At 44.7% G+C, this 17,074-nt stretch overlaps 1 protein-coding gene and 1 long non-coding RNA gene across 3 annotated transcripts; one reads left to right on the forward strand and one right to left on the reverse strand.

The window, feature by feature from the left end:
- The first annotated feature begins 173 nt into the window (after window positions 1-173).
- LOC123506264 lies at window positions 174-3,255 on the forward strand. The gene is made up of 3 exons (XR_006675392.1): window positions 174-783; window positions 1,532-1,827; window positions 2,015-3,255. It is a non-coding gene; the product is annotated as an uncharacterized LOC123506264 (long non-coding RNA).
- Window positions 3,256-3,396: 141 nt separating this feature from the next.
- Window positions 3,397-6,686, reverse strand: LOC123506263. Of its 2 annotated transcripts, XM_045258201.1 has the most exons (4): window positions 6,543-6,686; window positions 4,662-4,874; window positions 4,104-4,217; window positions 3,397-3,827 (listed from the first exon to the last, which is right to left on the reverse strand). In XM_045258201.1, the coding sequence occupies exons 2-4, from the start codon at window positions 4,693-4,695 to the stop codon at window positions 3,442-3,444; spliced, it is 534 nt and encodes a 177-aa protein (XP_045114136.1). In that variant the 5' UTR covers window positions 4,696-4,874; window positions 6,543-6,686; the 3' UTR covers window positions 3,397-3,441. The 2 variants fall into 2 exon arrangements, with proteins under 2 accessions (XP_045114136.1, XP_045114137.1); XM_045258202.1 differs by lacking the exon at window positions 4,662-4,874.
- Window positions 6,687-17,074: the final 10,388 nt, after the last annotated feature.

The raw sequence follows: 17,074 nt of genomic DNA on the forward strand, positions 1-17,074 counted from the left end.
TCACTATGGGAACAACTGGGGAATGAAAGGCTGATCTGGAGGCTCTCCATTACTTTAATTTGCTCAGCGAATTTATCATGAAAGCAAGCAGGTATGGGATAGGGTTTCTTGGGCGTAGGCATGGACTGTAACTGGATAGTATGATAGAAAAAAGGTGACACACTTGGAGGGGGGCGGGATGTTCAAACGCTCGTAACGGCCGCTACGATCACCTTAGCGCTAAATTTGTCGTAATCCGCGCGTAACTCGCCTAAGGTATATGTTGGAAAGATCTTGGAGTCGTCGCTACGATTTTCGGACCGCCATATTTGCTTGTAGCGCTAAGTGTCTCGAAGAGCACCCTTACAGTGATCGTAGGGTGGTTTGTTTACCTCCCGTGGAATTCTGTACCCACGTTGCCTTGTCAGAGATGGAGTTACAAGTTGTATTGCAACATGATGTTGCAGTAAACAGGGCCTGGAGACGTGAAAGAAGATTTAGAGACCGAACAGATCCATTTGCTTTTAGTGATGAACACTTGCTGAGATATTACAGACTCCCGAGACAGGAGCTTCTTCATTGGTGCCAGAAGCTAGAACCAAAAGTTGGCCGAGCAACAAGAAAATCCCATGCAGTGCCATGTCATTTACAGGTGTTGATGACATTTAGGTTTTATGCCAGTGGGTCATTCCAAAGTGTGTTGGCAGACACATGGATTAACACAAGGATGTGTCAGCAGAGTCATCAACAGAGTGACAGATGTGCTGTATACGGCGTCACTTAGAGAAACACGGATGCCAAGAGGTATGTACTACTGTACTACTTCATATATGTATCTGGTAAGAAATAGTGCATGTAATCTATAGTACACTCCCAGATCTAAACTCAACCTAAATGTAAACTAACCTAACCAAACCTAACCATTGCCACTGAACTATAGGAGACTCATATCAGAAGGGACTAATACATGATGGGAGTGCCTTTTTTTCTAGGAAACACATAAAAAAGCTTTTAAGGAAATACTTGGTCATGCCTAACATTATGTTCTTATGTTTTATAGATAAAATCTGCTGGTTCAGTATACTGTACTATGGAATATTAATTTCCTTTTGGGTAGCATGGTAGTTACAGAAACACTTTATAGATGCATAACATAACCTATAACTAAACCTATGAAAAGAAAACTCTTACACCTAATGCAAAAAGTAATAAACAAGTAAATAAATGAATAAATATATATATGTATATTTATATATATATATATATATATATATATATATATATATATATATATATATATATATATATATATATATGTAATTTATTTATTTATTTATTCATGGACAAATTGCATTTATAATGTAGATGTTATGCCAAAAGGTAAATTTAGAAATGGTTACAATATTACTTACTGAATTACTGTATAGCTTTTTACTTACCTAGTTTGTAATTCTTGTTAAATGTGTATAATATTATGAAGCAGTGAATATTAATGTAATTTATATCTATATATTTTGCATTGTGTGAATAAGCAACCTTTTCTTTTCATCAGGACTAGAGGAAGCCAGGGTAACAAAGGAAATTATATGGAATTGCCAATTTTCCAAATGTGATTGGCATCATCGATGGAACACACATCCCGATTGCTGCCCCACCAGTTGATGAAGAACTCTACATTAATAGAAAGAATTTCCATTCACTGAACATACAAGTTGTGTGTAATGCAGACTACATTTTTCAAGACTATTGCTGCCGTTTCCCTGGAAGCACACGATTCATTTGTATGGGAGAACAGCATCCTCAACAGGAGATTCCAGCGGGGTGAATTTGGAGATGCCTTTCTTCTTGGTATGTTTTGAAGTGTGCATTCTGTATGTACTGTACTATACGTACCACTTCATAAACTAGTCTGTCATTATGTGCATGCAAGTGATTTTTTATTTTCTTCATTTTTTTTAATGTAATGATCAGCATCTGTGGTGTAATGTTTAGCACATTTTCATACCATTAGTATCATCATATTCACTTTGCTCAGCCCAGGCAGGAAAACTCCTACCCACTCTTCCACTCCTGGATGAAGTAGTAGTCAACCCTGATGACATAGATGGACCTGTGTTTGTTCCTGCACCAGCTGGTGGTGGAGGACGGGATGCAAGGGCAATAGCTGGGAATGCAATGAGAAGGCAAATCATTGCACAACACTTCTCATAGTCTGAAAAGGGGGGATATAGTTGTGTAAAGTAAGTTTCTATCAATAGTTAGTTTTAATGTGTTGAGCTGTGCTGGTTGTTCCACTGTTGATGGTGCTTACGATGTTCATCATTCTTGGGACATAGGATACCTTCTACAAATAAGGTAATGTTAAGAATATACATGATAGGTTGTTTATTGCAGTTTACACTGCATATATGATTAATTTTGTAAGTACAAAAGTAAAAAAAATAGGTTCTCCATTATAACTAACTGTATAATATCACATTATTCATTTGGTATGTATCGTAATAGGTAACTATAATATCACATTATTAATTTGGTATGTACTATCAGATAGACTAATTACACAAATTGTAATGCACAGCCAGTTAAAAAAATGTTTACCTGATTTCTTGACCCACTGCAATATTCAACTGTTACTTGTACTTGAGTCACCACTCTAACCCATTCTTGCAGCAACATATTGGCCATATATTTAGTAGCTTTTCTTAAATACAGCTTCAGTTTCTTGTCCTAGTGGTGTATTTAGCTCACCATTACCTTTCCTGTAGTATTCCTTGTGTCTTATATGAATGTGTAAATATTTATATTCCCATGTAGTAACTCCAGGATTGGAACCCGCACAATGTGTGTGTGTGTATACACACATTGTGTGGGTTCCAGTCGTCGAGTCACTGTATGGAAATATAAATATTTACACATTGATATAAGACACAAGGAATACTACAGGAAAGGTAATGGTGAGCTAAATACACCACTAGGACAAAAAACTGAAGCAGTATTTAAGAAAAGCTACTAAATATTATAAACAATAGGTAATTGTTCACCTTCAAAATAAATTTACATCTTTGTCAAAATATTAACTGAAATGTTTGAGGAAATGCAAATGTACACTAAAATTATTTCATAATTAATAAATGGTATTTGGAGGCTAAGTCTGCATTACATTCAAACTTTTAGTGCAAAAAGAATTCATCATTAATAAATAGGCTACTCCGTAAAAATAAATAAATATGTCATTGTACAAAATAAGAAAATAAATGGCACTGTGAAAACAGGTTATAAACTCCTTAAATTTAAAAATAAATAACTACCTATATATCAAGCAAAATAGAAAAATAATACTGTGGAAAATAATAAGAGTATTCCTTAAATAAAAAGAAATTGGTAATGAGCAAATTCAGAAAAGAAATGACACTGGAATGCAAAATAACATAAGAATATTTTGTAGGACATTTTGAAATGTTCCTAAACAAGTCTGCGAGATGCCAATTCATTCAAAGATGTTGCTATTCCTGGCAAATATGTAGTAATGCATTCAGTCAAATCAGACAAGGAGTTTCTTATGTCCTCGTGAACTTGAAGCATTTCTGGAGCCAGTGTACCCTCACGACGTGATGAGCCTCTCTGATTTCTACCAGCCTGAGGAGGTTGGCTGTATTGATGATCATCAGCTTGTGGTGGAGCAGGTTCAGATGCTATCTCCACTACTCCCTCTGTGTCAGTGTCTGGTGACAGAGGCTCTGGAGGTGATGAGATTTGGAGGTTTTGGGTGCCACTGGGTCTTGGTAAGGCTGGCCTTGATGGTAGTGTAACATCTATGTCACCTGCTGCCAAGTCCTCTTCATCATCACCTGTAAATAAATAAGAGGAAAAGAATGTACTACAAAACTATTACATATTAAATTTTAAAAGAGAGTGTGTGTGTGTGTGTGTGTGTGTAAATTACTGCTTGATGTGATGCAGCCTCTGTTGAGGCAGCCAGACATTACCCTGAGGTCAGAGCTTGTTGTCTCCAATCTCTGGTATGTCTGAGACCACTCATACTCCGTACAACAGAAAAGAGAAATCACAACTTAAAATTTTAATTCCGTACATTAATAATAAAAAAAAATGACAAAAAACCATACTGGCAGGATGAGGGTCACGAAGTCCAGGAACACCAGATACTTGGACATCTTTTATTAACGGAAGCATTGCCTCTTCAACACTGGTCAGGGGTTTTACATCAGGCACTCCGCCACCTGAAATGTACAAAACATAGAGTGAACTTCAAAAGTTAGCTACATTAGCACTAATTTTGCAAGGAAGTTATATTCATTAATGTTTTAATAAGTAGCTAAATCAAGTGTGTGTGTGTGTGTGTGTACTTCACTGTTAGATCTGCTGCAGTCTCTGATGAGACAGAAAGACCTTATCCTACAGAGCGAGCTCTGAGTTATTTCCAAAAGGTCCGAGACCAGTCACACACATCACACTAGGACAACAAGGTCACACATCCTTGACTTACATCCTGCACCTACTCACTGCTAGGTGAATAGGAGCTAGACATGAAAGGAGACACACTCAAATTATTTCTACCTGCCTGGGAAATCGAACCCAGATCCTCTGGCTTTTGTGTGTATGTGCTTTTGTGTGCATTACTGTAGATGGCTCCTTTCCCCACAAAATGAAACAATTTTCCTTACCAGTTTTTTTCCTGTTGACACTTGAGAGCAGCATGCTTCCTCTTTACTGATGACTTGAAGTCAATAAATTTTTTCTTCACTTCCTCTCTCTCTTGCTACAGGAGAAACTGCATTGACAGCACAAGTTATTTCTTCCCATGCCTTTCTTTTTCTCTCTGCAGTTACTTGATGGCTGAACTTCTCCTGCAAGACAGTTTTTCTGTCCAGCCAACCCTAGAATCAAAAGTGATTGTAAAGTTATAATATTTCCCATATAAATAAATGCTTTAATTAATCTGTTGGTTAAATTTGTTGGAAACCAGTTTTTTATTCTCAGAAATTAATGAATAATGAGATAACTTATAGATTAATAAAGTAGGTACTTCATAACTTAGTACACCAAAACCTACAAGAAAATAACTCTCCACTTACATAGATTACTAGGATGGATTAGGTTAGTTTAATTAGGTTCCTCACCAAGCCACATTGCCACATTACAGTCTTTTATGAGTGTATAATATGAGGATGAAATTATTTTCTTGTAGGTTTTGGTGTAGTAGTATGTTATTGAGTACATAGGTATATACCTAACATACTGATGTTTCCCTCATTTCATATTTCATTAATTATTAAACTCTGAGGATAAAAAAAGATGTTTGACAAAATTACCTAACACATTAAATAATTAAGAGTACCTAAATCTACCAGAAAACATGGTTTTCTACATGTGAGAAAATATCAAGAGGTGACAGTGTCTAACACTACAACAAAACACAATGGTTGTAATTATGTTACATGAAAGCATTTTTAAGTGCAAATTGCTCATTTCCAAGCTCCTAATAACAAACTCTAGTTAGTTCCTACAGAAGTTTGGTAAGGTCAAAAAAGTTTCTAACAGATCATTTAGTGTGTGGTAAAAGTTTAATAAAAAACATGTACATATCCAGTAATTTTGCCCACATTAATAACTTGTATGTAGCATATTGATTGTGATAATAGCCACTATAGTGGTTTTAATTACATTTTTACTACTATATGATTTGTATGTACATTCAGTAGTTAGTTAATACTTGTGAACAAAATTATTTTAAACTGGCCTCCATATGTTACAAGGAAAGTGTGAAACAGTCAGTCATTTCATGAGATCCTCAATAAATATGCTTTTTTTTTTTTTTTTTTTTTTTTTTACCAAGTTATAGAGCCTAATGTAACTTAACCTACCATAACCTACCAGACCCTAAACTAACACTAACCTAACCTTACAAAAATTTTCATATTATGTTATTTTAATTAGGTTAGGTTATGCTGAGTAAAGTTAGGTTAGGTGAGGTGGGTTAGACTAGGTTAATCCGAGTTGGTTAGGCTAGCTTAAGATAGGGTGTACTCATAAAGGCACAAGTCTCACAAACACTTAAAGGAATACACTGCTAGGAAGTACACATTTTTCTAAGACACTTTTCTTCTGTTCACTTTGCCACAAATTACTCCTCTATTATTTTCTTTTCCTCTGTTCACTTTGTCACAAATTACTCCTTTATTATTTTTGCTACTACATAACTATAACTCTTTCCCTAGCCCTCTTTCCTGAGACCAAGGTAGGTTAGGGTAGATTATGATAGGTAAGGCTAGGTTATACATAATAAAAAAATGCATTTAGCAAATTTGATACCTATTAGGGATTTCATGAAATGATTTAAATCACAACCTCCTATAATAAAGTTAACCTTAAAGTAATTACTGGGGTGAAAATTCATTATCGGCTGATGTGATCAGAAATAAATACCTATTTATGTAGTTATGGTGCACTCATACACTAACCTGGAAATTCTAATAAAGAATTCTAAATAAGATTGTGTGACAAAGCGTATACTAAGCTGAGGTATGACCTGTTTAACACATTACCTGTATTATTGTCAGCATTTCTTCATCCGAAAAGTTTGCACGACGAAGGCGTTTGGTGGGCGGCACCTCACTTGCCATGTCTGCTTTCCTTTCCACCACTGCTTACTGCTGATTACATACAACACTTCTTCTCTTCTTGCTGTCTGGGCTTCTACACATGTAACACTGTCTCCACTGCAAGTGCGTGTATTTGTTTACGTTTCACGGTGCAATATCATTGGCTATCACACATGTTAATACGCCTCTTCTGGTTGGCTGAGCGGCAGTCACCCGAGTTTCATTCCTGGACAGCGGGACGGAACGCACCAAGCTTTACGATCGCATCATCGTGAGCTACGAGCGTTCGGACGGGTGTTTGAAAATACATCTTAGCGGTGGTCGTAGCCCACGATAAAAAATGTCGGCTACGAGAGGACAACTAAGATCTTAATGGCGGAAAGTTACGATCCTTCGAACATCCGCCCCCAGGCGGAGACGGGTGATGGCGACGTCTAGTGCACGGGACTGCTGTCGCATCCAGGGTTGTGGGGAGGAATTACACCTGTACTGGCCCAGAGAAGTGGTGAGGAGAGCAGTGTTGAGGGAGGTGTCCCAGGTGGAGTGACATTTTCTGGAGATAATGCGTTTGGCGGTGGAGAGAGGGAGAGGAAGCGGAGTGATGTTTACCTCCGACAAGCCCATCTTGGCCGCAGCATCGGCAACCTCGTTTCCTCGGATGCCTGTGTGGGATGGAACCCATAGTGGGGGAGTGAACGAGGAATGTGGATGAGGTTGGATGGCGGGATTGAAGGAGGTGCAGGGAGGAGAGGGAGTCAGTATAAATAACTGCTGAGCCTGTAGAGGAGAGTGTGGTGAGGTGGTTGAGGGCTTGCTGAAGGGCATAGAGTTCCGCTGTCAGGACATCGGTGTCTGGTGGGAGCCTCCACGTCGTGCAGGTAGAGGATGCAGGTAAATAGATGGCTGCAGCTGTGGAAGGGTGTGAAGGGGAGTGGGAGCCATCAGTATATATTCTGAGGTGGTGGTGGTATAAGGTTCTGTCCAGCTGTAGAAAGAGGGTGGGAGCTAGGACACCAGCAGAACCATGAGTGGGAGGGAGGCCAGGAAGGTGCAGGTTGATCTTGTCTGAGATGTCCAGTCAGGGTGGTAGTGATGAGTGTGGGCTGATGGGTTGTGGAGGTGGTGGAGGCAAGTCTAGGATGGCATGAGCTAGGAGAGCTCTCACAAGCAGTGGTTGCCTGGCACCAGGAAACCATACAGGTGAGTGCTGATCCACTCCAGAGGTGGTGTATAGAGTGATGAGAGGATGTGAGGGAGGTAGGCTCATGATGCGGTGGTATTGGTGGCAAAGGGCTTGTCTCCTGTAGGCACTTAGGGGGAGAATGCCACTCTCTGCATGGATGGAGACTGTTGGTGAGGAGCTCATGGCACCCAAAGAGATCCTCAGAGCAGCATTCTGAATGGGGTCAAGCTTTGCAAGGGTGGATGGTGCAGCTGACCCATAAAAACAGCACCCATACATCAGCTTAGATCGGATGGCAGCCAGGTAGTATTTGATGAGGAGGTCCCTGTTGGCACCCCAGCCTATACCAGAGAGCCTCTTCATGACATCTACACGTTTGGAGCAGGTAAACCGGAGGTAATCGACATGGGCATGCCATGACAGACGTGGACCCTCCAGACGAAGCCCGAGGAAGGTGTGGGGTGGTGGAGTAGGGGACAGCCTCCCCTTGGATGGTGACTGTGGGGTGGGTGCGGAGTTTTTTGAGTGTAAAGCACATGAGTGTGCTCTTCTGGGCGCTGACTATGAGTCCCCAGGTGGTCAGCCAGCTTCCCAGTGATGTGGCAGCTTCCTGGAGATGGGTGGAGGACTGGTCTAGTGTTGCTGCCCTGCTGACGATGGTGATGTCATCTGCATAAATAAGTAGGTGAGTGTGGGGAGGGAGGTGGAGGTCTGCCAGAATGATGTTGAAGAGGAGTGGGCTGAGTACAGACCCTGGGGACACCTCGCTGTATGGAGTGCAGGGCAGACTTGGAGGCACCACTGCTACCTGGAAAGAGCGACCAGAAAGGAAGTCCTTCACCCAGGAAAGAGTGGTGCCTGTAATGCCCATGTTGGCCAGCTTGTAGAGGATTCCCGTGTGTGGTGCTGAGTCAAATGCTCCTCGAGGTCGACGAAGAGGGATGTCATGACCTGCCGCTTGCGGTAAGTGTCACAAATGTGATACTCCATCTGACCCAGCACGTCCAGGGTGACCCTGTGGGATCGGAAATCACACTGCTGATCACTCAGTAGGTGTTTCATCTCCAGCCACCAGGTGAGACGGGTGGTTGCCAGGCGCTCCAATAGCTTGCCTATGTTGGAGAGGAGGGCGATGGGTCTGTAGGAGGATGGTCGTGTTGGGTCCTTCCCTGGTTTGGGGATAGGGATGAGAATGGAGGACTTCTAACTTGTCCTGACAGCCAACTGGTGTTGAAGATGTGAAGGAAGCTAATTTGTAAGGGAAGAGTGAGGTGGGTGAGGAACTCTGATGGGAGCAGGTCTGGGCCCGGAGCCTTGCCAGTCTTGAGAGTGGAGGTGGCTGCTGCCAGTTCTTGTGTGGTGAAGGGCTGGATAAGGTCTGGGATGCCAGGAGTGGTGACAGCTGTGGTGATGACGGAGTCCAAGTCTTGTGGAGGTTGGAGAGTTGGAGGAATACCAATTTTGTGGTGGTAATGGCATGCCAACAGCTCAGCCTTCTGCTGATTGTCCAGTGGTGTCTGGGAGTGACCAGTTAGGGGGATGGCTTGGCGAACCTGTTTACCTTCCATGATGTGCAGGAAGTCCCAGGTTTGTTTTGAGGAGGAGGAGAAGGAGAGAGAGGAGCAGTGTGCCCTCCAAGCACGTCTCTTGGCCTTGAGGATGGTCTTGGCACAGATGGCATCGAGGCGGCGATATTCTCTCCCTGCCTGTGGTGTTGGGGTTCGCCTCCATTGAGACCAAGCATGTCGGCGGTCTTGGACAGCCTTGGCACATGCCTCGTCCCACCACGGTTTCCCAGGACGACGAGGAGACTGTCTGGTGGAAAGGGAAAAGGCTGCTCGTCCTGCTGCTTCTAATGACTGGCTGAGGGCTAGAACTGCTTGGTCAAGTTGGAGTGTGGTGACATCGGGATTAGATAAGGTTTTTGGAACCGAGGCCAGGCTGATGGTGTCAGGGTCCAACGAGGTAGACGGCCAGGGTGGGGTCTGGGACGGTGTGTGGTAAAGTGGGTAGCGGAGAGTGGCCCATGTAGGGTCCTGTGGAAAACTGTGAGGACTGGAAAGTTGAGTCACCCAGGAATAGGTCAAGGACAGAAGGGGCTCCTGTGTGAGGGTGGAGGTATGTAGCCAGGCCAGGTGGACTGAGGAGGAGAGGTGAGGAGAGTCCAGAAGGGTTTGGAAGAGAGCAGTTCCTGTGGGGTTGTGGTTGCGTGGCAGTAAGGAAGGATTCCAGCGTTGGTGGTGTGCGTTGAAATCCCCCATGATGAGTACTGGCTGTGGAAGGGTGGAAAAGTAGTGGTCATACTCCTGTTGGGTGGCATTACCGGCAGGGTTGTAGCACGCCACCACAGTGAGCCAGTCCGAGTGGAGGCCGACCTGGGCAGCAACCACCTCCATGCTGCTGCCCTGCCACTGAGGAAGGGTAAGCTGGGTGTGGATGAGGCTGTTGTGAAAAGCGAGAAGGACACCTCCACCGCGTCCTTGAGGGCGGTCCCTACGGATGATGGTGTATCCGGGAGGCTAAGAGAGATGTGAGGGGGCAGCCACGTCTCACATATTCCGATGACGGATGGAAGGGTGTCCTTTAGGTATGTCTGGAGCTCATGGGACTTGCGGAGGAGAGATCTAGCATTCCAGAACATAACTGTGAAGGCCATTATTGGAAGAGAGAGGTCAGGAGTCTGGAGAGAGTGGGCCACAGAGAGGTGAGTATGGTGGGAATAGGAGTGCCATTCTGGTAAAGGTGAAGCCCTTTCCAGAAGAGGGTGAGCAGTTGGGAGATGGTGTCTTCCTTGGGGGATGCGGAGGACATACCTTCAGGTGACTGAGGTAGGTGAACAGGAGCAGCAGTATGACTTGGAAGAGGTGCAGGACCGGTTGGTGTAGGTAGGTGGGGCGGTTGGGGTGGGGGAGCAATCTCCTCGATTAGGTGAGTGGGGCTGGCAGGAGGTGGATGGACGTCAGCCACTGTGAGAGAGTGCACGAGGTCACAGTCCAGGATTTGTGGAGTGGGAGGTGGCGGGGCTGGTGGATGTCGCTGCCACCTGGGGGAAGGACGTCGTGAGCGGCTGCGGCTGCTGGAGGAGTGGGTGGCTGTATTGTTAGGTGCAGGGGCCGGAGAAACGTCTGGGGCATTTCCATCTTCGAGGTCCTGCAGAAGTGCGAACCTGTTTCCTGTGGTGACTACTGTGGAGTAGGGTACACCTGACTGAACTTGTCGTGGAGGCTGAGGGTGTGATGGTGGTAGTGTAGCAATAGGAGGGGCAGACTTGTGGGTGGCCTGCTGCTTGGGGAGCTGTAAGGACCTCAGGTGCCTGTTGATGTCAGTGAGAGTGTCCTTCCTGAGTCAGATTGATGTAAGTCTGTTGGGCCTGGCGGTTGAGGGGGCAGTAGACTGACCTGGGTCTGTGTGGTCCACCACACTGAAAACAGTGGAATGGTCGGGTGCGTGTGACGTCGTCTGTCCGGGAGGAATGAGGGCCACTGCACCTGGAGCAGCGGACATTTGACCTGCAGGTGTTGATGGAGTGGCCAATCTTCAAGCACCCAGGACAGCGAAGCAGAGGCAGGAGGTAAGGTATGGGCCTGTATACAAGCTGATGTATGGCTACACGAGTGGGAAGGGTCCCGCTTACCTTAAGGTGCAGCCACCTCCCTGTGGTGGTCCGGGGCAGACAGTGGGGAGGGAGCCAGGTGATCTCTACCACCTCACCTCCATCAAAGGTATTGAAGCCCTACCTCACGGCCTCCAGTGAACCAGGTCAACATCATCTGCCAGCGGCCCCACCCTGGCGTACCTGAAGGTGTCACCTCCTTTGTCTGCCCGGCGGCTGGTGACTGTCCAGTCTCCTAGTTGGAAGGTGGATAGCTGGAGTTCGGGAACCTTAGAGATGTTGGATTCCCCGATGGCGACGATGAGAGCAGAGCCATTACCCAGTGAGCGAGTTTCCCCCTCCAAGATGTACTTGCCCAAGGTGGAAGAGTGGAGGGCCTGGGACACCTTGCTAGGATTGGAGAAAACCCGGGTGCCATTGGTCGCTCTCAGAAGGAAGGAGGCTGTGGTTGACGTGGTGTGAGGAGGGTCCTGGTCGGGAAGGGTGCGAGGGGTCTTGCCAGAACCTTCTATGGATGGGGAGGGACAGTCCCCGCTTCTGGGAGGCCGGGTCATGGTCCATGGCCACGGGGCCAGCAGGGCCGGGTGGCATGGCCCCGAAGCGTAAAGGCACTAATATTTGCGCTGATGGAATACAGGATAGTCTGGAATGTGTGTCACACAAGCAGGTAAGTAGAGTTCCGTGGGAGAGGTGAAGAGAGTACGAGCAGCGATCACACGTCCTCTCCGTGTCCACGTCGGGATGGGAGTCTGGTGATGGTGTGAAGTGTTGTTGTTGTTGGTGTTCCATTCACTGTATACTCATCACTACCACTTGGTAAAACCTCCTTCTGGGAGTACTGTACACATAGCCTAATGTTTTTCCTGGCTCTAACGGCACGTGTTCACTTGAGAAATTTATATATCTCACTACAAATCTAGATTTTTTCTTCTCCTTGTCACATTCTAACTTCACCAAACCTGGACATAAAAACTTAGACCCCACAACTCCTATAATTGGCTCAAATACAGCGATATCACTCTCTACTAACTTGGTTTCCAAGGTCACATAACTCACCCTCTCTCCATGTAACACTGATGCCTGAGCTACTGAGCATTTATAACTGGGATTATCTTTTGATTAATTTGTTACAGTTTCCTTTTCACTTCTCTCTGTGATGATGATGGCATGCTTCAAGGGTATTTCTGCAATAACAATTCTTCTTCCTTCAATATATAATTTCAGAGGTTTGGTATTTAGATTCATATTATATCCTTTCATAAAGTCAAAGCCTATTATTATCTGTGATGGCAAAGCTCTATCTTCACTTATGACAAAATCATGTGTATACATCTTACCTCCAATTGTCAATGTCAGCTTAGTCTTTCCTGAGGTCAACATTACATCTCCACTCGCATTGCGAATAACCTTCATTTGTTGGAGCAATGTGTTTATTTCTGAGTTTGTCTACAACGTCACGCGATACGAGAGATACCCCTGCCCCGGTGTCCAGCAAAGCTAATGTACTCTTATTTTCAATGTAAACCTCAATAGAAATACTCCCCGTGTCACTGTTTACCGCTGTTATTACTACCGACTCATGGCATTGCGTTGGTAGTAAAACGGCGTTTTTTTGTGTGTTTGATTTGTGGCGTACCTACGTGGGTTGCTCATACAGTCCTTATTTGTGTGTCCCTGTACCCAGCAGGTGAAACAAGTTACCGTGGGCCGCGCCCGTGGTGGCAATTTTACAGTACACTGGCTAGCAAAGTGACCCCACTTATGACATCTGAAACAATCTATTGTTCTACAATTTTGAATAGTGTGGTTATTTCGCCCACACCTTTGACAATACATATTTCTGAAGTTCTGAGGGCGATTCACTGTGTTATCTGAAGTAACAGCATTCGCTGTCACTGCCTTTACGGGGACAACTCTGGTTTCCTTCCGTACTGCAGCGTCGTGTAGCTGAAGGCTTGGGTGTGATGCTACATATTTGAGAGCCTTTTTATATACTGACAGAGGCTTTTTCATATCTGCCTCAGCAAGGATATAAGAAAAGTCTTTAGGCAAAGCATTCACAATGATAGAGACAAATATATCATTATATACCTCTTTACTGTCGAGTCACTGATGACAGTTCACTGATCAGGCTTGGAAGTGATCTATCATCTGGATAAATCTCAAGGAATTGCTTTTTTACATCATCCCAATCATTTTGATGTTACGTTGCGCAGTGTGACATATGAGTGTATGCACTGTCTAATGCATATTGTTTGGCCAACTCTATTCTCCCTTCGTCTGTCCAGTTCGTCATTGTGCGATTTTCTAAATCTTTTATCCATGCATGAGCGCTGGTGATTCATTTTACATTTGGTACCGTCTGGCTTCGTTCTTCACCTCCACAAAAGTATGGTAAGCCAATTACCTTCGAAAAGTTATTTTTGCGTTTATAAGTATATAAGTTTATTTACAGAAAGTTATATATACAGAAGATGGGGGTGGTGTATCTCCTCGCTAAAGATACACTGGAAGAGATAGAAGGTGAAAAATAGAAAATAAGTAAGAGAAGGAAAGTAGCCGGGCGGTCCCGGCTTGCTGTGGTAAAGTGATGAGCGTCACAGGGCAGTGCTGAGTGTTGGGTGGAAACCGGAGAGCCCGGGAGAAAACCACCCACACTGCTGTGGGAGATGCGATTGAGATGTGGGGGGTTACATGTATCACATAATAATATACATAATGTAAAACAGCTTAATTACACTTATGAAAAACGTTAGTTAGTTAAATATATTAGTGTCACATAATAATATACATGATTGTAAACAGCTTAATTACACTTATAAAAAGGTTAGTTTGTTAAATATATTAGTGTTAATTAGGTATATATGTTGATGAGTCTGTACAAATGATGTGTGTGTTTGTTGTCTGCGGCACTTAGGAATGTGTCTTGTCCTGTTCGCTAGTCACTTTGTTTATCGTTCTCTTCGTGTAAGTCTGACTACGGTCAGCACTTTCTTTCCTCCTTGTCACAACCCGTCCTGTGCGGCTCACGGTAGCAGCTTGGAGACCATCGGTGCGGTGCAGTGCCTTCCAGCCCTCCGGAGCTGGCCGGGTTGGGGTGGGAGCTGCCTCCTACATCAGTCCTGGTTCACTTAGCGCTAGTGCCGCGGCCAGGCCTGGCAGCGCTGGTCCGGGGAGGCCCCGGGTGACGAGCAACCGCAGCGACGTGTCCTTCGGTGTGGTGCAGTGCCTTCCAGCCCTCCGGAGCTGGCCGGGTTGGGGTGGGGGCTGCCTCCTCCATTAGTCCCGGTCCACGTTGGGTCGTTGGTGCTTTGTCCGACAACGCCGCCGGCACGTCCCGTCTCATGATGACGTTGACTCCAGCTTCAGAGACCGGTCAGTCCTTGGTGTATATGGTGTACAGGGTTGGGGAAAGGACGCTCCCTTGAGGCATCCACGTTTCCAAGGGGAAGAGGGTTGAGATATGAGACCCAACCTTGATCGTTGCACTCCTGCCATCCAAGAAGTTGCAGAGAAGGCGCTCGAGGGAATCTGGGAGTCCCAGGTGCAGTATCTTGAACTGGAGCCCTAGATGCCACACCTTGTCGAACGCCCGGCTTACGTCACGGAGGGTGAGATTGCAGATGTCGTTGGAGGCAAGGTGGAGTGCCATGGTCTCAGTGGCCACAGCGATGGCGTGTGTGGTGCCTCTCCCTCTCCTGAAGCGATACTGTGCTGGGTGAAGGCTGTTCGAGTCTTCCAGGTAGGACTGAAGCCGGCGCGTGACGATCCTCTCCAGTGTCTTGCCAGGGACCTCCAGGAGGGAGATGGGACGGTAGTTCTCGGCTCGTGTTGGTGTTTTCCCAATCTTGGGAATCATCCACATCACTGCTCCTTTGTAAGGCATTGGGAAGTATCCTGCAGAAAGGGCTGCATTGAAGATGTTGAGGAGTCTTCTTTTCACAGTCTGTGGGAGATAAGAAAGTATAGTCCTGCCTATCCTACTTCCCCCGGGGGAAGTAGTCCTGCCACCCTTGATGGCTCCAGACAACTCCTCGAAAGAGACACGACAGTCTAGGTGTGTGTTGCCTGTCAGTCTGTCTTGGTCTGCTCTATCGTGAGGATTTGTTCTGTGAGAGTTTTCAGTAATGAAGTTCTGTACCTGTTCGTTTTCGTCGAATTCGTCATGAAATGTGTTTCTATACACTCTGCCCCATATGTCAGAGAAGATTTCCCTTTTTTCCTTGTCAGAGAAGGCTTTTCGTCCCCCGTCAGTTATTAAGTGAGTGTCCTGTCCTTGTGTCCTTCCTGAAAGGAGTTTGAGCTTCTTCCAGAAGATCTTTGGGTCTCGGTAATTGTTTGATAAGACTGTAAGTGTCCCCCTGGGTGTCTGTCTCGTCGCTCATGTTTAGAAGTGGGTCTGTCGAAAAAGTGTCCCAGTCAGTGTTGCGGTAATTGAATTGTCGTGATGTGGGTATGAGAATTGGTGAGATGGAGATGTCTATGATGATAGGGATGTGGTCACTTGTAGTCAGTGGTCCTGGAGAAATATAGTGGTTGAGAAAATTGGCCCTGTTGGCAAGAACAATGTCGGGTGAGGAAGCAGAGGCGGGTCCATAGAAGGTAGGAAAAGTAGGTCCCAAGTGTAACCCCTTTCTTGTAGGTCCAGCCTATTTTATACCCAATGTCTCGCACTTTTTTCTTCCACGCCTAGTTTACCATCCACCATTCAGAGATCACTCCACATGGGGGTCCACGTGTGAACAACATAAGGACGAAAACATACAAAATACCATCAAATAATTCTTAACTGTAGTACAGCTCCAGAAATGCGACATCATCCTATTGGCGTTTCAGAAGTTCACGTTTTCCCTACAACAATAGCAAGTTCCTTATTGGTCTAACTATGATATTCAGGTTGTTTATTGGTCATATTTATGCACCAATCATGGGTCACTCCACGTGGTGTATATACTTACTAAGATAGCCAATTTCTTATTGGTCTGATCAGGATAACCAGGTTACTTATTGGCCAGTTAAGTTCACCATCCATGTTTAACTCCACGTGGGGAACCATATGTGATTTACACTACTCCCCAAGGTCATATACTACTCCCCAAGGTTGTTTAAAAGTCATTTGGTCTTGGACATCTGCCTGGGTCAGCTCCTGGTTTGAAATCTGATCCCCGGCAGCCTATTCTCTTGTTAATGGTTTCTTGACCCACAGCATCTTGACCCAGCTGGCTTCTATTTATAGCAGGGTCAATGTCCCATAGGTATGTTTGTTTTTCCATGTGTTGCTTCTGCTGCTGCATCAGGTTATGACAGCAATCATAATAGTGAGCATTATCATAAGTATGAAGATAAACACACTAATAAATCAACAAGTAAACAACAGACAGCATCACAGTCTAAGCTGCCAAACAGAAGAGGCGCACTAAATTATCACTGCCACCACTATTCACCAAAAACAACGAAAACTAAAATAAAAATAGAAAATGATAATCACTGAAATATAAGTACAGTGGAGCCAAGTGCGCTTTGGGGTCCAAAGGGTTACAAGCCCACGTGTTCGAATCCTGACCATGGTCAGTTTTTTTTTTATGCAGGAACAAAGTGGCCAAGGGCAACAAAATTGAAGAAAAAAGGTCTACTGGGTTGCCATTTCCCTGAAGATTTGCATGAGTTATTTTAAATTCA

The sequence above is a fragment of the Portunus trituberculatus genome, chromosome 19, assembly GCF_017591435.1.
Source record: "Portunus trituberculatus isolate SZX2019 chromosome 19, ASM1759143v1, whole genome shotgun sequence".
Taxonomy (NCBI): Eukaryota; Metazoa; Arthropoda; class Malacostraca; order Decapoda; family Portunidae; genus Portunus; species Portunus trituberculatus.